The 21,654-nt window shown below is 47.5% G+C and overlaps 1 protein-coding gene across 1 annotated transcript in view; it reads right to left on the bottom strand.

Annotated features, from left to right (window-relative positions):
• Positions 1-5,622: 5,622 nt before the first annotated feature.
• Positions 5,623-21,654, bottom strand: part of ZNF366 (zinc finger protein 366) — a 17,094-nt gene continuing 1,062 nt past the window's right edge. Inside the window, 7 exon segments of the mRNA XM_023751628.1 lie at positions 5,623-6,221; positions 8,952-9,126; positions 17,503-17,694; positions 21,254-21,541; positions 21,543-21,587; positions 21,589-21,638; positions 21,641-21,650. Of these exon segments, the coding sequence (XP_023607396.1) occupies positions 5,650-6,221; positions 8,952-9,126; positions 17,503-17,694; positions 21,254-21,541; positions 21,543-21,587; positions 21,589-21,638; positions 21,641-21,650 (1,332 nt within the window). The 3' untranslated portion in view covers positions 5,623-5,649.

The raw sequence follows: 21,654 nt of genomic DNA, 5'->3' as shown, positions 1-21,654 counted from the left end.
CACTTGGGTTTCTTTTGGTCCTTCTTTCCTCACTGTGACTGTAGGTGATCAGGAACAACAACCCCATTCTGACAAGGCCATGTGTCTGTTTGGGCTGCTATAACCAAATACCAGAGACTGGATAGCTAAGACAGCACACAGTTATGTCTCAAACAACAAACATTTAGTTCTGGAGGCTGGGAAGTCCAAGATCAAGGTACCAGCAGGTTCTGTGTCCTTCAAGGACCTGCTTCCTGTTTTCAGGTGGCTGCCTTCTTGTTGTGTCCTCACGTGGTGGAGGGGGGGGGGGGGGCTCGGTCTCTCTTTTCTTTTAAGGACATTGATCCCATTATGAGAACCTTACCCTCATGATTTCATCTAAACCTAATTACCTCCCAAAGGCCCCACCTCTAAATACTGTCATACTAGGGGTCAGGGCTTCAACCCCTAATTGTTTTTTTGGCGGGGGGGGGGGACAAACATTGAGTCCATAGCAGCGTGATGATCGAGGCTCAGACCCCTTGGTGATGAGGATCTGGTCATGCCACCTGGAAAGGTGAGAGGTGTCTACACAGGCAAGGAAGAAGGAGACAATGAGTATCCGTCTGTCTCTTACACTGATTGCCGCAGTGGGGGCTGAAGTTTGTCCCACTAACTCTGGTCTTCTAAGTTTTCCCTCAGGAAGAGAGGCCTCCTGGAACCCTGGAGGAGACGCTCCATGTGTGTACATGACATGGATGGGCGTGGTGCAAGGGTGGACTGTGCTAGACACAGAGATGAGTCACTAGTCTCTCTTCAAGGAAGGACTCGCACTGACCTGTGAGGACTGCAATCAGCACACAGCCTCCAGCCACCGGCTCCTGGAGAGCTGGCCCAGCTAAAGTCACACCTGCCTGAGGTCATGCCCTTCTGGTGGAGGTGCAAAGGCCTGGACTCCTGATGGGCAGTCCTTCCCCAGAGCTGCCTGCTGGGGCTTGGTTGGGCCTACCTCACAGTTTGGCTTCTCTCTTTGCTCGTCTTCTTTCTTCCCCTTCCTTTTAACTAATGCCAATTCCTAATTAGCACTTTGCACTCACATTTGTCTCAGCATCTACTTCAGAAACTTCAACTGGCTACAGCCTAAATGCTTTGAAGGCAAAGGAGGAACTTACCAGCTAGGTAATTTGAAGCAAGCTGTTTCTGCATCCGTGAAATGGAGATAACTCTTCTCAGAGTCGTGTGAGGCTTGAGATCGAGTGTGTAAATGCTTGGCACAGTGGTCGGCATGTAACTGCTTGTAGTGTTTAAAAAGGGAGCTCCCACCCTAACTGGTTTGGCTCAGTGGATAGAGAGTCAGTCTGTGGACTGAAAGGTCCCAGGTTCGATTCCGGCCAAGGGCATGTACCTTGGTTGCGGGCACATCCCCAGTAGGAGGTGTGCAAGAGGCAGCTGATCGATGTTTCTCTCTCATCGATGTTTCTAACTCTCTATCCCTCTCTCTTCCTCTGTAAAAAAAATCAATAAAATATATAAAAAATAAAAATAAAAATAATAATAAAAAGGGAGCTCCCATAGAAACTGACAGTTTCCCCTGCCCACACTGCTTGGTGAGTTCTCTGATGAGGAGGGAGAGCTGAGTATTCTGTTTTCTGGCCACTTTGTTGGTGATAATAATACCTAATATTACGTAGAATGAACTGTGAGCCAGGCACATAAGTGTCTCACATATATTAACAAACCCACACAACAGCCTGATGAGGAAGGTGCTGTGTTTTTAGTCCCATTTTACAGATGAAGAAACTGAGGCACAGAGCAGTTCACAAATTGGTGTCAGTTCCCAAAGATTGAAAGTGGGAGAGCTGGGCTTTGAACCCAGGTACCTGGCACCAGAAGCTGTGCTCTTGCCCACTAAAGTACACTTCCTCTTGGTTGAACTTTATTCTACAAAGAGCCTGATGCAGAATGGGCAACATGGTCTCTAACCTCCCACTTCCCCATGACACCCTTCCAGAACTAGTTTTTTTGAATAGGAAAGATGGAGAGGATAGGAAGATGTCACCTGCCAGCAGATGGGTCGAGGGTCAGTAATCCTTTCTGAAGGAGTGAGGGAGAATCCAGCATCTGTGTCCCTGGGCTGAGGTTCCAGCCAAGAGGAGCCCCCCTGGCAGAGGGTATAGGATAGGCATTGACAGTGGCAGCTTCCTTGCAAAATGTGGGTGTTTGCAAATAACTAACTCAGCTTTTTCAACATGTCTTTATTTGCTTAAATTAACAAAATATAGGCTACATGCTTTTTTCAGGTAAACTGCTTTTTCACTGAAGCAGAAAGCAATATTCACAACCTGATGCTACTACATACTTGGAGTTTTCATTTTTAAATAGCAAGCCAGAATTCTGTACAAAATCAACATTTGGCGTAATGTTGTCCAAATATGTGAAGGATTTTAAATGTTAGCTCCGTTACATTTTGTTCCAGCAAAGCAGACAAAGATCATGATTCAAAACACGATGTTAATATTTTATTAGATGCCTCAGGGCTTAATAAATACAGTATGCACATTGGGCTTTCTCACGTAGCTACTCAAATGCAAATATACCAGTTATCCTTGCGGGGTTATGAAAGGTCAGCCTCAGTCTCATGGCCAGTGGGGAGTCAAATTTTTTTTAAAAAGAAAGAATAAAAGATTTAAAAGGCAATAAGAGGAGGTAGTGATAGGCCTGAATGGAAAGGATAAAGAAAAATATGCCACTTGGCTGGTCAGTCGTTTGGTTCAGAGTGACAGTGGTCAAAAGCCTGGAAAGCATCTGGCAGTGACCTATTTTCAGAGTGCCGCAATGTGATGAATGTCATGCTGTCCTGGCCCTGGAGTGCTGGTCACCCTGGATGATGTCATCCCTGAGGTTCTCTGAGGATGGGCTCCGAGGCTCTCCTACGGGTTTTCACTCTGATTAATTAGCTCTGTTGGGCAGGGTTGGCTAACTCTCTCCTGAGCTCTGCACTAGGCATTGGTGTCCATGGAATTTATTACCCAAACTGGGACAATGTTCAGAGTTTAGGCCACACTTACTGGTAATTACCCTGGAACAATAGGTATAAACCAGGGTTGTCTGAGGCAAACCAGGTGCCGGTCACTCAAAAACATACAAAACCAACATTTTAACCTTGGTTCTCAGAAGGTCATTGTATACTAACCATGGGGTTAGATCTAATTAAATATCTATACTCAGAGTCAAGAACTATACACAGGCTTTAGAATACTCTCCATTACAACTTTATACTACTTTCCTTAGACCTCTTTCTCCCTTCAAATGAAATTTTACTGAGAAGTCTAATGTATACAACAGATGAAATCTGAACCACTCTGAGTGACATGGGCCTGAGGGCTGAGAGCCTCTTCTCCCTAGCAGCCCTGGAGCGGCTCCTCAATAGACCGTGTGAAAACCACTCTCCTGGACCTTACTCTCTCCATCTCCACATTACCTTGCTCCTCAAACATTCCCATGTGACCCATTTTGGTTAGAGAGGACTAGAGCTTGCTATTCTAGATTCCCTGGTTCCTTTTCCAGCTAGCCAGACCCAGAACAAACTGGAAGTCTGCAGCCCTCATAGTAGCTCCTCCACACACAACTGCTGATAGAGTAAGTATGGACCGGGACCCTAAGAGCCGGGGACCTCACAGACCTCATGGTCCGCCTCCTGGGTGAGTTCATCAGGGCATCGATGAGCCATATTAATAATGAGTGGAAAGCAAGTTGCTCCTCTGAGGACTTGGGACAGGTTCTTGGCCCAGAGTTGTGTTTGTCACTGCAGAAACCACATCATCCGTCAGCATCCCTTTGCAGGTGCTCTGACCTAAGGACATGGGTGGCAGCAGGAAACCTAAGCAGCTTTGGCACTGGGTGGTGGTGGGGCTGAAGGGAGGAGCTTTAGGCACAGTGGCAGGAGAAATGCATCAGGAATTGACAAAGCACCCGGGTAAGTGACGAGAACGAGATGAGGCTGATGGGGAAGCACCGTGGCCAAGAGGAAAAGCTAGCACCCTGCAGTCAGAGATGGGCCAGGTCTTCTAAGGAAATGTATCGGGAACTTGGAGAGGAGAGGAAGCAAAATAATAAACAGTACCTAGCTCTACAAATAAGAGTTGAAACTACCAACCTAGAGGCAGTTTTTACATAAACACAGACACAGTACCAGCGGGTTCCTGCATATGGTCAGTCACACGTAAGTGACATCCTGTCCGCACTGCGTTACTCGGTGCCATGCCTAAGGGAAGCCTACCTACGGGCTCAGCCCACCCATTCTAATCATGGGCAGTCACTGGAATCACGATTCAAGCATCTAGGAAGACGTGATTAGTCACTATAAGCTGGCTATGTACTTTAAAACATATTAAGTGACCATAAACATCTCAGGCATCATCTTGAAATATAGAAAGTATGTGTTCATACTGTGTGTGTCCCCACTGAACAGGTGAAAAGCCTAAGTCAGCAGTATGATTTCGAGGTCTCCTGCTCTCTCTCTCCTAATGAGTCTGAAGCCAGACACAGAGATATTTATGGAGTCCCTGGGAGGGGGTCCTGGGAGTCACTATTTTAGCCCAGTCAGTGTTTCTCAACCCTGGCTGCAGGGAAGAATCATGGGGCAATTTAGAAAATAACCGAAGCAGGGGCCCCACTCAGGCCAATTCAATCAGAGTCTCAGAGGCTGAGGACCCACATGAGGTATTGCTAAAAGGGCTCCCCGAGCTGATTCTAATGTGCAGGCGCATTGAGAACACAGCCCAGACTCTCCCCTACTGGTGATTAGCTGCTGGTTATTCTAATTCTCCAAACAAGTCAGACCTTGGGTTTCACGGAGAAGCCTTCCCCTACTGCCCCGCTCTAGCCGCAAGGAGCAGCCAGCTGCTCACAGGGTGACAACTCCTCTTGCAGCTGCGTTAGCAAGGGCTCCAGGAGGGAGCTCCAATGGGGACGTAGGCGCGAGCACTGGGCGTCATCTGCAAATCGGCTCCTAAGGCCGCACCAATGAAGGGGGCTGGAGCCCAGCAAGGCAGACCCAGGCAGGAACCTAAGCATGGCTGGGCTTTCCTTAGTCAAAATTATTCATTTTCTCTTGAAACTTTGTCTTATTTCTGCAATGACTATATGAGAACACTCCTTTTCAATAACTCCTGTGTCATTTCTGGTATTTTTGTTTTTTTGTTCGTTTGTTTGTTTTTTAATAAAGGCAACTTTTATATATACAACTACTCATATTTTCATCTATCTGAAAAAATATTGTAACTTTCACACATTCAACTAAACAGTCATTAATTAGGAAACATGTCAAGCACCATAGTTTTGCCACTTGAAAGAAATTTACCTTGTATTGTATATTAGTCAAAGAAAAGTAGGATTTCTATAAGCACCTCAGCATCGGCCTACAATCAGATGCCTAGAAGAATGTGCACAGCGTCTGGCATTGGAGAGGCAGAAATAACACCGGAGAGACCTGCCTGCGCGTTAAAAATCAAGGGCCCGGAATGACCCGAGAAGCATTTCCCTGGCTGAGGACGCCCCTGCTCATGGAGTCTGAGCCATCTGTGAAGATGCGAGCCAGTCGCCAGTCGCCAGCGAATGACAGCTCATGCAGAAAGCTATATTTGAACTGCCTGCTTCTCATTTTCCAAGTGTAATTCTAAAGCTCTCCACTTAGATACCTAAAAGCACTGCTTGTTTTTCCATTTTCCTCTCCAGTAATTCTTTTAAACTCTCATCTCTGTGCTTGAAGTACAAGTAATCAGAAAAGGAGGCCCCCCGCCGCGCGCTCTGCAGCGCCCTGAGGCTGGGACACTCCTCTCTGCGGGCGCCATCTCTCTCCTGGCCGCCCTCTGCCCCATGGCTGTCCTTGCTCTTCTCCTGGCGTCCTTCCTTCTGCACGGCCTCCTCCTCCTCTTCCTCTTCCTCCTCCTCCTCCATCTCTTCCTCCTCCTCCTTCTCTTCTTCATCGCAGGCTTCCTGGGGCGCCCGGGGGGCTGGCTCGGGCTTGGTGGAGAGATCCTGGGGCACGCAGCGCTGCCTGCTCCGCGGGGCCGGGCCTGGGCTGTCCCGCTCCACCTCGCAGCAGTGGTCCTCATCCTCCTCTTCCTGGCAGGAGCTGCCCCTGGCGCTCTCCCCGTCAGACTGGAAGGCCCGGCGCTTCTGGGACAGGTCGAAGGGCTCCTCCTGCTCCAGACTCCTCAGGACCCCCGCCTGCGCCAGGGCGAGTCTCCCCCTTCCAAAACCTGTGAGAGCAAAGGCAGCCTTCAGGCCCTGGAAAAGCCTTTGAAAAGAGGTGGCTGGTGGTACCCAGGGCCGTTCAGTGTAGCTTGATTTTACAGTTTAAGAATAGATAAACTCCCAGAAAGAATCTACATGGGGGTGACCCCTCTAAGGTGAATTTGGCAACATGCACCAAAATCTAAAAACAAGCCTTGCTCACACTTAGCAATTACTGAGAATTTAAACTATGCAAATTTGCAGGTGAACAAGTCTGTGTGTGAGTGTGCTCATCACCACATTTTTAATAATGAAACTGTGAAGACAATGTATCTATTTAATGGTGAAGGTTTGTTTAAATAAATAATAGTGCATCCACACAATGAACTGTGTGTGGGAGATATAGAGACCTAATAACATAAAGAGGTATTCTCTATATATTTTAAGTATAAAACATATATACTTATTATGTATATTTCTAGTGTAGACCCGGTTCACTCATTCCCTCTTCCTGACTCTGTCTCTTAAAAAAAAGGATGTCAACAATCTAAAAAATGAGGTGATTTTTGACATTTTTTCTTTTTATTTCTAATGTTTTTTTTATTATGTTCAGCAGGCATTTATTTTACTATAAGAAAAAAAGATAAAACAATAATAAAGATATTTCCACCCTGGAAAAAAAAAAGATATCCCATAAAGAGGTCCCCTGGGGACTCCAGAGCCCCTGTGTCCAACTACAAGTGTCCCTGCTATCAGGTACAGTGATGTGAGAGGGTCTCACTGTTAGTTTAGTTTGAGGACTCTAGACACACACTTTCCAGGAGCCAACAGGCCCGTGGCAGGGCTCCACCTGATTTGATCTTGGCTGTAGTAAGGTCCCAAGGAACAGGTGTGGGTGGCTGGAGAGGCGAACTGGGAGGGATGGGCCTGGGCTGCAGCCAGAGCCTGCAGCACCACAGGGGGACCAGGCTTTTGGGTGGGGAGACACAAAGGAAGCTGATGTTCAGCGCTGCCAGCCTCAAGATGCCGTCAGGCAAGGAAGCTGTCTATAGCTTTAATCTTGTCGGGGGCACAGGGAGGGTCTTTTTGATCTGGGCCTTGGTTTTTGAGCCATTTCAAAAACTGGAATGAAAAATTACTGACCCCTTTTGTAGATGAAAACATTAAAATAGTTGCAAGTCTGTTAAAAGTTTTCAAAGCAGCTCTGTGATATATAGTGATGTTCTTTATTTTTCCAGAATGATAGAGTTGTCAGGTGCCTGCTAGGCTTTTGAGTGTCCATAGGGGCAAGCTGTGGTGAGCAGGTTAGGTGTTCAGATGCAGGCCTGTCTCATCATGGCCTTCTATGTCTCCAGCCCTGGCAATTGAACACACTTCACCTGTTCTGGAAAAATCCAGGCCTAACTTGGGAAGCCGCTCAGGCAACTAGAGATGTGAAGAATAATTCAGGTGAAAAACATGGTTAGGGTGGAAAAATTGCTTTTGTTTTTTAACCAGAATTTTTCAGGGCTTTTGCACCAACTCTAGGCCTTGCTTTATGACCACAGTTCCCTGTTGCCCAGGAGTCAGGGCGACATTGTAAAAATCTGAAAACCACAATCATTCTGTTGTGTGCTCCTTGTTTATGAATATGTGTGCCTATCTGACCATCTCTTTTGAAAAAGGGCGGGAGGAAGAGCAAACACAAATGAGTCACCTGTGTTTTCATCTAGTGTGGTGAGCACTGGCTTGACTCAAAAATTCTTTAATTGAAACCCCAGTTCTGCCTTCAGACTTGCTGTTTGACCTTGAGCAATTTATATCACACCTCCCGGCCTTGGTCTCCTCTTGTATAACATGAGAACAACACAGTCTACTTTGTGGAATTGTGGGAATGAGCTCTGTGCTTTGATCATACTAGTGACCAGAAAAGAGCGGCCAGCTAATACGATGTAAGTTACCTCTATGTATGTCTTCTTTCCCTACACGCAGACCTCCCAGAGGACAAAGCTGGTCTCCGTCCCTCACTGCTGCCACGGCTCAGAGCACACGCCTAGGACGGACTGCACTTACTGCCTATTGAAAGACTGCCTGGGTAGGTGACGAAGGAGCAACCTGCCAAGTTCAGTAGATCTGGAACATGAACTCTGGGGGCCCTGGGACTGACAAATAAGGCGAGAACTTTCTATCCATTCAGTCAGGACTCCGGGAGGGAGACCTAGCTCCACTGAGCAGGAGAACTGCCCTTGAGCCTGTCTGGTCCTGAACAGGTAAGAGGAGGCCTGCCTGCTACAGACAGACCTCTGCTGACAATAGAGCTGCAGACCTGTTTTCCCAAAAGCGGGGGGAAACCGCATGCCCTTTAACAGCCGTTTGGCGAAGTGTACACAAGACGGCTTTAGAGTCAGAAAGGTCCGTGTTCAAATCCTGGCTCTGCCAGTTTTCAGTTGACCAACTTCTGCCAAATTAATGTTGGGAAGCCTCAGTTCCCCCATCTGTAAAATGGGGATAACAGAAGTCCCTCCAGCCTGAAGCTGGCATCATTACAATGTTCCAGTTGTCTTTCTAGACTTCATTTGTACTTGCTGCCTTCAGATCTTAGCATTTTATTTGTTACCATAACATTGTCAGCTTGCTCCTGCTACCCTGCTGTAGTCTTGAAAGTTACACTCCCTTTTTCGACCATAAGAATAAAGAGAAGTCCCTGTAAACAAGGTCACCGCCCATTTGTTACTCACTGGCCTCGCAGGCATGGGGGCTTCTTGGGAGATTAATACCTTGAGAATGGAGGCCCCGCTCCATGACACCGTGCTTGACTTTCATGTGGCGCGTCAGGTTCCCCTTCAGGGTGAATTTGCTGGGGCAGTAGAGGCACTTGAAGGGTTTGCTGTCAGAGTGCAGGTGCATGTGGCCCATCAGGTTGTGCATCCGGTTGAACTCCTTCCCGCACAGCTGTCGGAGACAGTGACAAGAAGAACACAGGTTACTTGCAGGCAGGGGACCCCACCCCGGTGAACCCACAGCCAGGCCCGTGTGAGGCCCTTTGCTTGGATCTGGGCATTTCAAGTGGCTTGCAAATGCCCCCATGGAAGTCAAGGAGGGGGTGGATTGTGCCCAGGTGCAGAGGTGCAGCAGGTAGGGATGGTCTCTTGAGATTTTGTTCCTGTGGTAAAGGATTTAAAACTCAAGGTAAAAATCACAAAGCTATTAAAGTTTCTTTTGCACCTTTTGAAAAGGAGAAAAGCTGATCTGAAAAGCAATTGCTCAAAGCGTGCTTCACTTGAATAATAACGATACAGTTACTTGCTTAATATTTATGGAGCATTTGCAATATGGAAGGCACTATCCTTAGTGTGCCATGGAATGTCACACTTAATTTTCACATCAGTCCTTTGAGGTGTGTACTGTTGTCACCCCCATTTTACAGATGGACAAACTGAGGGATTAAGATTGGCCAAGGCACACAGCTAGTGGGTGCTGGAGTTGGGATAATGAACTCAGGCCATTGGACACCAGAGGCCACGTGGTCAGCCACCACACCATACTTTTCTAATTTGTAAATGTGCTAACTATTGGAATGAATTTCAAAGTCAAAAGGAAGATGGAGACATGTTAAGAAAGGATTGTCTTTTCTCTGGGTAGAGATTTGAAGTACTGAAAATATTATCTCAGGTGTTCAAGAAGTAAACATGTTTTATTCATTTTTTTTCTTTGTCATTTCTCTTTATTTCCATTAAAGTGCAAATGCATGATGGACCACAACAGTGGTTCTCCAACTTCTTTCAGAAGAGACACTGTCTCTTCCAAGGCACTGTCTGCAGGTGGGGAGAGTGTGCTTTGCTCGCTCTTGTCCCCAAGCCTGAGCAAGGCAGGGTTTGGAGACTCCAGCCCTTCCTTGGCTGTGCTTGGACACAGTGTCAAGGGAGGAACAGTCCCCGTCCCACCCCAACCTCAGAAGCCAGTACGGAGTGAGAGATGCCACGGAGAGAGGACTGGGACTACAACGTCCTCTAAAGCTGACATCAGTTTTCCTCTCTTGCTGAGAGGGATTTTCAGGGCCATTGTCGGGGATTCTGGATTCACTTCTTGTTAATGAAGGCAACGTTTTCCTCATGTGGCTATGGAGGTGAGAGTTGAGCTAGCCTTGGCAGAATGGGCAGACCTAACAAATGGTGACCTTGAGAGATTAGCTCAAAAGAATGCTGGATGGTAGGAGGAAGCCAGCCTGGGGTTATAAATTTGTCACAGATAATCCACACATGGCTAATGAATGGTTGGTTCTGTATTTTTAAATGATTCATATTTGGGAGTTTTAAGTACTTTTTTCCCTTTTTACTTCCTTACTAGCAAAGATGAATTCCCACACTCAGTACTCAGAGTATGTGCACACCACATTCATTTGGAAATGGTGACCCAAGAAGGGAAAGGCTGAGCGAGTTGGTCTAATTTCAACATCTTCAGGAGCCCTACATGTGGGATGGATATTTGCTTTCTTTTATTTTCAATAGAGACAATGTATTAAGATATTATCAACCTAAGTTTTGCACATGTGTGCAGGTTCTGGAAACCTTTTGTGATCTATTTATTAGCTTAGTTTATGCAGTTCTCTGCTCTGGCTACAGAAAAACAAAAGCTTTGAATCTAAAGATTCTGCATTAGATATTCAAGTCATGGTCATTTTAGAAAAAGTATATTTCATTTGGTTCCTAATTATTTGGCATGATGCTGCAGCAGAAGACTCATAAACAACAAAATTAGCTCTACCTCCTTCCCCCTCCCCCCTGCCCAACAAGAAGACATGCAGGGAGAGAGGAGCTGGAGGCTGGAGGATCAGTTGGGCTACTGCGCTAGTCCAAGCCTAAATGGGTCTCAGGCCAGCCGAGAAAACTGAAAGGACAAGATGGGTGCCTTCTGCACTTGGATCCCATGAAGGGCGAAATTCCACTGTTAGTTATTATCTATGGTTGCCAAGATATTAGAAGCTGGACTTCTGAAAGGGTCTTATAGAAGAGATGGGATTTTAGCCTAACCTTGAAGAATGTGTAGAGTACCCTTTTGGGGGGTTTGTTTTGCCACAAGAATAGTCTTTTCATGAAACATTTTTAGATACCGCCCTCAATCTTAGACACAGGCAAGGTCACTGTCACTGTTGTGATAATGATTAATCGCTGTTGCTGCCACAACTGCTATAACTTTGGGGTCAGAGAAGACCCTGCACTTCACCTGCTCCAAGGTCCCACCTCCCTTCCCCTCACCCCTCTCCCCCCACACACAGAGGTGTGCATACATCACAATGGCTACCACTGGGCATTTCCTAGAATCTTCCTCGGCCTTAGACAAGCAACATTTTATGATCCTTTATCAAAGCCCAGTGTGTTTTTCTATTCTAATGTTTCTTTTCTGACTCAATTCATTCACGACTAAACTTCCTGGGACATTTCAATGCTACGTGGGGACATTGGGACATTGATATTGTCCCCTGAAGTCAAGGCCTATGGCCTCAGGGAAGGTCCACTGTGGGACATGACCGGGAAGCTATATTTTCTGATGTGTGATTGGTAAAGGAGACTGCTTGCTGTGCTATTGGTGAAAATTAATTTTTATTTACCAGAGTTATCCTTCATGGTTTACGTAGCTTACTGGGCCGCCAATGGAGAGCTCTCCCAGGCTGAGTGGAGGTATGTGAACTCTGAAAGATGCTGAAAGCACCTTCAGAAGTGCTAGGGCTACCTTCCTTGTCTTTGTGGCTAACCTCAGTATCCAGCAAAAGGGGACCAGAGAAAGAAGACTGGGTCCATTGAAGATGGTGCCGTGGTTTGAGATATGAGCTCCAAGCATAGTCCCTGTAGCAGAGGAAGGGAGTTAGACTAGAAGGAAGAAGTCAGGGTGAGAGGGAGCACCATAACCCTAGTTTCTTCTTCTGAGAAAAGCAGCCATCAATGTCAATGCCCCCTTTCATCACAACAGGTGAGACTATTGCTGCATCATCGTCAATACTTGCTGCATCATCTCCTGCCCAGGTCTGCGAAGATTCAGATATGGGCAGGTATTGGTGGGGGACGCTGCTGGAGTGGAGAGGACAGCGTTCCTCTTGCAGGTGGTCATCTCAACCACCAACCCCTCTTAAACTCCCAGTTCTCTAATGAGGGATATTAGTGAGGCTGATATGAAGTCTCAGCTTTCCCATCGATGCCCACATTTATACCTACTTGTCAAGAAGTAGGTGGACCTCAACATTTAATAGAAAATTGGAACAAATGTTTTGAACTGTCGTTTAATAGTGGGTTGCATGGGTCATTAGGCTTTGAGAGGGCAGAGCAGAGAGGTGATGGTGAGACCTCAGAGGGATAGAGAATGAGCTCTCCATTTTCTCTTCCCTAAAATGTCGATGATAATAACAGTTTTTTTATAAAGACCAAATGAGACAATTCATGTAAAGGGTTTGGCAAATAGAGCTCAATAAATATGAGTTTTTATTACTCTCATTATTGTGTACTATGCTCTGACATTCCAGAAATAGGAAGATCTTTGAAGATGGGGGTGCTGTCTTTTTAAACCAAATTATTTGCAGGGAGTACTGAAGGAAGTGAGGGATCCTTTGTGTAAATACCTGCCAGGTTACCTGAAGCATAATAGAGAGGGAGGCAGTTGTGCCTGACCCAGTACCGGGAAATGTGGGTGGAAAGAGAAGATTCCTCTTAGACTGCAGGTTTTGGGAGAACCCAGTGTCTGGCTTTCTGATCCTCAGCCCGCTAAACAGCTGACAGGCGCCCTGTTCCTCATCTTCATAGGAGTTCCGAATTCCAGCTCCCTGGTGCCTCTTCCCTCCCTGATCCAGGGCCTGGAGATGCCTCAGGCAACTTCCCATGAGTCCCAGCGATGATGCTGACAGCCAGAGCCACGGAGAAGCCCAGGCGGCTGTGTGCAGCGGGGCAGCGGCTGGGCTGGGGCCAGAGGTCCACGAAGCCAAGAAGGGCCACACTGCTTTGTGCCAACCAGCCTGTGTGAGCCTGAGGACTGGGATGCGCCAGGAAGCCTGTGTTTTCCTATTCTGGGAGAAAAGGTCAAAGAGCTGCAGCCTGCAGCCCAGGAGAATGGCCTCCGCTAAGCTGCCCTTCCCTTACATTCTTTTCTCTCTCTCTCTCTTTTAATAAGAAGGGTGTTCCTTTCCTCAAAGGGAGAGAGAGGGAGGGAGGGAGAGAGAGAGACTGTAAACTGTCCAAAAGGGCCGTGAGAAAACAGGAAGCTTTGAAAAGTACAAGAGAAAGCAAGATGAAATCTATTTGCAGGCGGGCCCCTGGGGACATGTGAGGCATTGTTAAGCAGGCAGTTCATACAGCTATATCCTTCCTTCTGCCGAGGAGGGCTTTGCTGCCAAAAGGCTGCTATCTGGTCACTGCCTTAACCCCCTCAATGCCAGCCTGAGAGCCTTGGTTCCAAGTACTGAGCCCCTAAAAGTCCCCACATGGTTTCTCCCCCACGAGGCATCCAAGAGCCGGAAGGGAAGATGGGGCCTGTTTGGCAGAGGCGGTGGGGACCCTTTTCAAGGAGACCTCATCCTCTTCTAGCGGCTCTGCCCTTGGCCTTCAGGCCTCTGCATCAGACCCGGCTGCAGATGACCTGGTGATTCATAACTTAGGCAGCTCCCGGCTTCACCCATCTCAAAGGAGAATGTGTCCCGGAAATTCTGGATGGCTGCTTTTCCTGGACAGGTTTCCCAAAGACGGCAGCTGGTTCTTTGCTTTTATGGAGTGTGGCCGCTACAAGGATAGCATCCAAGTCGACCCCCGCATGCTTACGCAGAATCTGGGAAGCATCTTTCTGAAACAAGCTTAAGTGCACAGGCGCAGGTCTCTGGACCAGCTCCAGCTGGCTCCAAGAGCTAGGAGTCCAGGAGCCGAGCCAATAGCAAAAGAGCCCAGAAGGGCAGTAATTTCTTTTTATAAGGAAAGAAAAAGAAACAGAATGGAAACCTTTCTTCTCCTCTAATTTTCCATTCTATTGTTACTGCTTAATCCCACCGTGAGCGAACTTTGCTGCTTGCTGAGGACAGCTGTTTCCACTGAGCACGGACTGAAGAGAACCAGTTCATATTGCAACAGGGGGAGGGGTTTATTTTAGGAAGGATTTTTAGTGGGGAGAGTCCCAAGAAATTAGAATCTATTACTTAAAGAATCTCCTTTTTTTTTCTTTTTTGCAAGGTTGGGGTAAAGGAGACAGAGCTACCTCTCAGAATATGGCAGGAGCAAGGCCTGCCCTTCTCCTCCCCCGACCCACACCCCAGCCATGCCAATCCTGTGAAGGGAATGTCTGCCCTGTTACCATGATCAAGCCTTGGTTTAGTTGTCTGGCCCTGTTCTCCACCATCACTATGTAGCCTGCCAGCCACTCCTCTCTGAAGGCTCTGGATTACACAGCAATGAGCAAATGGCCCTCCATTCCTTTCCCAACTCTCAAATCCCCAACAAGCTCCACCCAGGGCCAGACTTCCAAGAATCCAGCACAACATGGATGGGAATCAAAGTCCGCAGGACACCCTCTCAAGGTGACCCGTTTCACTGTGGCATCTGGAGCTAGTTTTCCAACACACAGAGGCCCGTTACATAGCCTGTGAACTCAGACCGGCTCTGAAATGCCTTTGAAGTGAGGAGGGTGATAGTAGGAAGGGGACACTGAGCAGGGTGGCACTTTGCAGGGAGAAGGGAACAAATAGAGGAAGAACCTGCGGTATGTTTCTGGCACTTTCCAGGAGACAGAGAGCTCTTATTCAAGGTGACTGACACCTGTTCTTGTTTTAGAAAAGTCTAAGAATGGAGAAGGGCCACCTGCGTTTGATGTTTTAAAAAATTCCCCTTTAACATCCAATTCTTTTTGTTCTAATGATACTAGTATTTGCACTCTTCTAGGCCTCCTGACCTACAGCTGCTGAGAGACCTAGGTCCCAGGAAGAAGTGACCCTGAAGAAACCATCCCAGTTCCTGCTCCAGGCCCATCTCCCCTTGGAGAGTATAAACTGTGTTTCAGAGCTGGCATTTTAGGCTACAAGTCCCTCTCTCATGGTGTGACCAGATATCCAGAGCCTAATGCACACTCAAGGAGAAGTCGAGTTGAGTTTCTGGACCATAAAGTTAGCCATCAGACACCCATGTGTGGTGCCCTATCACTGGGAAAGAGGGAGCAGTTGTTTATGAAGGGAGGCCTGAAACATCAAGCCAGGCTGGCTCACTGCATCACTGGGCCCTTCTTGTACTTGCATTGTACAGTCTTCTATGAACTGGTACCAGAGAGAATCCTCTAAATCCTCAGATACCACCAGGGCCATGAAATCCTCCAGGCCCCTCTGAGGCCCCTGATATAAAGAAATAGGACTGTCTCTGTGGCCCCAAATCACACGCAGCCTGCAAGCCCTTCTCCTGTATTGGCTCTTCCCCCTGGCATATCCCTCTGTTTCAGAGACGTTTTCTTCCTGGTTTAACCACTACTGCTGGACCTGAATTGATGAGGCAGAGGTAGGAGTTGGTTGGACTGGACAGGTGTGAAATTTTAGGGAACTATGCAATGGCTAACTATGCAATGGCTCCCTTCATATTTTAACAACTTTATGTGCTCTCTACCACCAGTTGATAAGATAAAAAATATAGAATGTGCTTGAAGTCCAAGAGTAAATTCAACACAGGAATGAAGCGTGGAAAAGAGTTCCTGTTTGCACCTCCATTGTAGGAGACAGGAAGCCCTGGCAGGCAGAAACAGCTCTATTAAAAGTGCAGGGGTCAAAGGGCTTAGTGAAGTGGGTAGGAAATCAAAGAAGTGCCTAGAGAGAGAGGAGTTGGTCTATGGTGTCCATTGGCTCACGCAGGAAGGCGTGCAGCCTAGGCTGTCACACAGGACCCCAAACTCAGAAGGGTCCTGAGTTCTGCATAATGCTCTGTTTTTACTATCTTAAATTCTTCCTAACATTTGAACAAAGGGCCTCACATGTTCCTTTTGTACCAGGTCCTACATGCAGCTTCCTCCCTGTTCAGCTCAGATGACTCAAGATGGACATAAATTGACTTTCAAACTACTAGAACTTGAAGGAAAGGAGGGGAAACACAAGTGGGTGGCAGGAAAAGGGCTGGAGGGAGAAATCTCCCTCCCCCACCTCCGGAGAATGCCCACACAGGTCTAGGGAAGCTCTGGTTCCTGACCCCTCTCACCCTGTCCAGGAGTGGCCAACACAGGAAAGAAGTTGGCTTCACAGGGGGTTCCTTCAAGTGGGGAGACATGCTGCAGGGGCATGAACGCACGAACAGCCCCTGGAAGCAGAACACCCTACTTCAGAAATAGGAATCGACTGAGAATATCATTTGGACCGCATCAGACATGCAGTAACAGAGAGAAGAGAAACTTCCATTTCCAACAGAAAAGCTTAGTGTTAGCTGAACATGGTGATTTCCCTCTTCTTCCCCTCAGCTCCCTCCTCAAGATGTGCATTCAGTGACACTTGCCGGTACATTCCTTGGGTGAAACTACCCAATCCTGAGCAAGACTCCTTTTCCTCTTAGAAGTGAAGAGCAACAATGTTGGGAGGGGACAGCCTGGGAAGCCCAAGCATTTCTGAGTGACACCACCAGTGCCTTGGGTTTTACAAATCTTCAGCTCACACATTATCTCAACTGAAATAAAAATCCAAGCAAGTTAATGTGACACGGAGACTTTAACAAAGGTGCTCCAGGTCCTTAGGAATAAGTGAGAAATGCTTTAGATGACTGTGCTCACACTCATTCCTCGGCCTAAGCAAGCATTTCTGAGGTCATCTGAGGGCTAGCCTCAATATCTGTCATCCTCTCTGGAAGACCTGCCTTCAAGTTATGCCACTTAGCCCAAGTATCAGGAGGGCAGGAGGGGAGGGGTGAGATGGGAGTCGGGGCAGTGCTAGAAGCTTCTCTGACTCCTTTCTGTATTCTACTCATTGGCTTGTACAGGGAAGAGGGCCACACTGGATTGCTCCTTCCTAGAACAGGAGCTCTCCACATCCCTTCATCCTTGAACCACCTCATTCTCCCAGTGGTCCTTCCACCCTCAGATCTTCCTCTACTGGTGCCTCTACCCCCAGGAACTGATTCCGCAGTGAGACAAGCAGGGCCCAGCTGAGGGTTGGTGTGAGCAAAGGTGTAGTGGAAAGAGAAAGAGCAGCAGATGAGCCTGGGGTTGGCCATGGACTTACTCTGAGCTTCTGTGGCCCTGATGAAATGGAATAGAGGGTTCCCTGGAGACTCTTCCCCATTCGGTGTTTGCACAACCCTCAGAGTCCCCCCTTTCCGCACTCTCCCAGGGCCCCCTGCCCACCTTGCATTTGAAAGGCTTCACGTCAGAGTGGACGATCATGTGTGCCTTGAGGGTCTGTTTCTGCACAAAACTCTTGTAACAGAGGTGACACTGGTAGGCGCGGATGTTGGTGTGGATCAGCACGTGTCTCTTCATGTTGGCCAACAGAGTGAACTCCCGCCCGCAAATCCCACACTTGTGCTCCTTCACACCCTGCAGGGAGGCAAGATTCAAAACAACTGTGGTTAGCAGGTAACCTGCTTTCATCTGGGTTGTAGTCTTTGTTTTTCTTTCTGCTGCATAAATCCATGATGAGCTTGTTGGTAGATATTTAGTTCTAAATGGTGTGGCTTTTAGCCTTGTTAAATTGCTATTTTCCTGAAAAAGGTTGATTACATAATCTTTGTTTTTCTCTCCAAAAACCATAAACTACATAAAATTAGAGAAAAGGAAAGCTAATACTTTTGTTGTTCCTGCTGCTGCTGGGGTTAATTCTACAGTAACAGTTCTTGGGGATTAACGGGATTTTGGCAAGAGCACTGTGGAATGATATTCGAAATGAATCTATAATCCTGCTTTCATAATAATGAGAAAAATACCTCCCAAACTGATAGTATCATTTCCCATATCTTGCGTTCTTATTAATGGACTTGAAAATCCCAGAAGAACAACTTATATCCACACTTCCATAAAGTACAACTTGATAATCACCTCTTGAGATGGTCCCCTGAGTTCCTATAGGCCACAGTGACCTCTGTTTGATTTGGGTATAGAACAGGGGTGGGCAAACTTTTTGACTTGAGGGCCACAATGGGTTCTTAAACTGGACCGGAGGGCTGGAACAAAAGCATGGATGGAGTGTTTGTGTGAACTAATATAAATTCAAAGTAAACATCATTACATAAAAGGGTACGGTCTTTTTTTTTTTAGTTTTATTCATTTCAAACGGGCCGGATCCGGCCCGCGGGCCGTAGTTTGCCCACGGCTGGTATAGAACCTCCTCTAAACCAGCTTCTGTCCTATAGAGAAATGTGACAGATGATAGCTTTCCGAATTAGAAAAAGAGATTTTCTAGTTTCCTTGCTGTTTGTGGAGAAATGTTTGAAAAACTTAAGCATCAATGCCCTTAGTTGAAAGCATTTCCAGAGACTCATAGCAGGAATAGAATATTAGCTGATCCTGACTAACCAGTGCTTCCCTGAAAAGGCCTTTGCAAGGAATCTTGGTCCAGAATGACTTTTTGGAAGGAAAACTTAGAGAACTCTAGCATTAAAATTAAGGTTAATACAGGTTTAGATCAAGTTGCCTAGTTAACAATTGTACTTTATAAATCCCTTACTGGCTGGTATTTATAGTGACTTATGGAGGGAGGGGTTCCATGCTTAGCTCTGCCTCTCTCTGCCTGTATTTTCAGTTCTTTAATTTGGGACACAGTAAGAAAGTACCATTCCTCCATTTTGATGAGCCCATGGCACTAAAGGGTGAGTTCAGATCTCTGCCCAGCCACTTACTGGCTGCATGGCCTAAGGCAAGTCTTGTGGCCTTTCCTGGTGAAGGCTTCCTCATCTCAAGATGAAGAGGTAAGCCATGAGAACCTGGAATGCTCTGTAGTCTAATTATTGCAGAGGAGTGTGGACTGATGCTAATGAAGATATCTCAATTTAAAATATGTGTTGCATATTCAAACAGTGAGTTTAGAATTATGAAATTAATGAAAACTATTTTCTTGATGGCTTATAAAATTTACTTAGGATCTTTCTCCTCAAGATTGTCTCTATACCGGCTATGATCCAGTCGTGCTGGGACCAAGAAGTATCTACTTATCACTGTTTTGGAATTTTCTAAAGAGAAATCTGTGTCCAAAGTAAAATTCACATGTGGAGTGGTCTAGAACCCAAGTGAATGGGAGCCTGGACGCAACTTTGGGGGACACAGGAAGCTACTGTGTCTCTAAAAGGATCAGTAGAATCACAGAGGGGAAGTTTGTGGAGTTGTTAGGGGAAGGGAGGGAAGTGGGTAAAGAAAGGGAAGTCTTGGCAATAGGGTTCAAGAGCTCAGGTACTGGAGTCAGAGATTCTGGGTGGCTGCCCCATGCCTCAGCGTCCAATTGCAATTTTGGAGTAATGATACCGACAAGTAGCTCTTAGCATTGCTGAAGCGGATTACATGCAAAGTAAAGCAGCTGCCACACAGACGCATTCAATAAATACTACCCCTCGCTGTTTGCTGACACGCTTTATTAAAATGCATTCTGTTTCTTCATTTAAATGAGACTTATTTCAGATACCAGGCTGTTTTCCCATTTTGACCTACAGAATTTTTATGTTTCAAAATGCACCTGTGATTCCTTATCCACACACGTAGGAGCCCCATAAAATTATCTCTTTGGTGGCTGAAGTGTAGTTTCTTTGTTGATGGTCCCTGCACTCGGCAGGCCCCTCTTCTCTGGATGCTATCTACCGGTGCCTTGTGTGGGGCAGGAGCTGTCTGCACAGAGTTCATAAGGCAGCCACACATCTCATTGCTGCAGTGGAGCTAGAAATGCCCTGTGCTATGTCCTAACCTATCAGATAAAACCCATCATGGCAGAATATAAAGGGCATCTTGACTGGGAAGAGTTCTCCACAGACCTTTCAGAACTGAAGAATGTTTTAGGAACTCTGCCTTTCTGGAAGCCTCTCTTGCCAAGAAAACCACTTGAGGTCAAAGATGTGAGGTAAAGGTCAGTGGAGCAAACCTTCCCTCTCAGAAGCTCAAAGCAGCCCCAAATCTGCTCAGCTGGGGAAGATTTTGGGACACCACTGGGGCCTTGTTTTAGTTCACCCTGGATGACTCCAGGGCTCTGGTTACAAACTCGGCTGAACTGAGACCTGTGGGCCTGTATTTCTCCTTGAAGACCCTAGCTCAGGGAAGATAAAATCTAACCAGAGAAGGATGCTCTCTCACGCCTCCTCCATACAAACCACGGGGCACCACAGTCAACTGCGCAGGGGCTCCACCAGGGAAGCACAGACCCCGCTGGTCGCAGCCTCTGTTCCCCCAGAGCCACCTGCACATGAAGCAGGTCTCACAGTTGAGGGAGAAGACGGGGAAAGGAAACCACTGCTTCAGCAGCAAGGAACCAAGAGAGTTCTCTAGAAAAAGGCGCTGATGAATGTACTCGGGCACAGCGCCGGTCTCCGGTAGATAAAGCCTGATGACACACTCATGCTGGCACCCTGAATGACGTTTCCAGAAACAGAATTTTAGAAATTCTAGGAAACGAAGAAGCCAGAGCACACAGACCTGCTGTTTCCTTCCTCCTTCCCACCCTCTTCTCCGAACAGTACACATTATTTATTTCTAGGCCCATCTCAGACCCTAGAGTAGTGGTCGGCAAACTCATTAATCAACAGAGCCAAATATCAACAGTACAACGATTGAAATTTCTTTTGAGAGCCAAATTTTTTAAACTTAAACTATATAGGTAGGTACATTGTTATTAGCTTAATTAAGGTACTCCTAAGGCTTAGGAAGAGCCACACTCAAGGGGCCAAAGAGCCGCATGTGGCTGGCGAGCCGCAGTTTGCCCACCACTGCCCTAGAGGAAAGGACTTGATTGCTAGTCTCATCATTCTCCCCATTGGCAGGTGAGGGAGGACATCAGGGCTCAGGGGAGGGGAGCAGCTGGGCTGCACAGCTCCTCCTGGCGGAGGTGGGGAGCAGCGCGGACTCCTGGCCCCTGACCCCAGGCGCAGCCAGGTGGCCCGCCCCAGGCTGGGGTCCCGCGTACCTTGTGGGTGAGCGAGTGTTGCTTCAGGTGGTGGGGCTGCACGAACTCCATGCCGCACTCGGAGCAGATGTAGGGCCGGATGTCCTTGTGCTTCATCATGTGGTTCTGCAGCTGGCTCGGGTACTGGAAGGTCTTGTCGCACTCGGAGCAGTTGTACTGGATGGGCCCGCGGTGCGTGGTGAGGTGCCGCTTCAGCTGCGCCAGGGTGGGGAAGTCGAGGCCGCACTCCACGCAGATGTTCTCGCGCCCGTTGGCGTGCTTGGCCTCGTGGGCCTTGAGCTCGCTGGGGGTAGCGAAACCCCCGCGCGCACACGCGGCAGTTGTGCGGCTTCACCTTCGCTGTGCTGCATCATGTGGCGCTTCAGGTGGCTGGTCTGGGTGAAGCCTTGTGGCACACCTGG

This window comes from Myotis lucifugus, unplaced genomic scaffold (genome assembly GCF_000147115.1).
Source record: "Myotis lucifugus unplaced genomic scaffold, Myoluc2.0 scaffold_0, whole genome shotgun sequence".
NCBI lineage: Eukaryota > Metazoa > Chordata > Mammalia > Chiroptera > Vespertilionidae > Myotis > Myotis lucifugus.
This window is presented reverse-complemented; position numbering and strand designations above follow the sequence as displayed.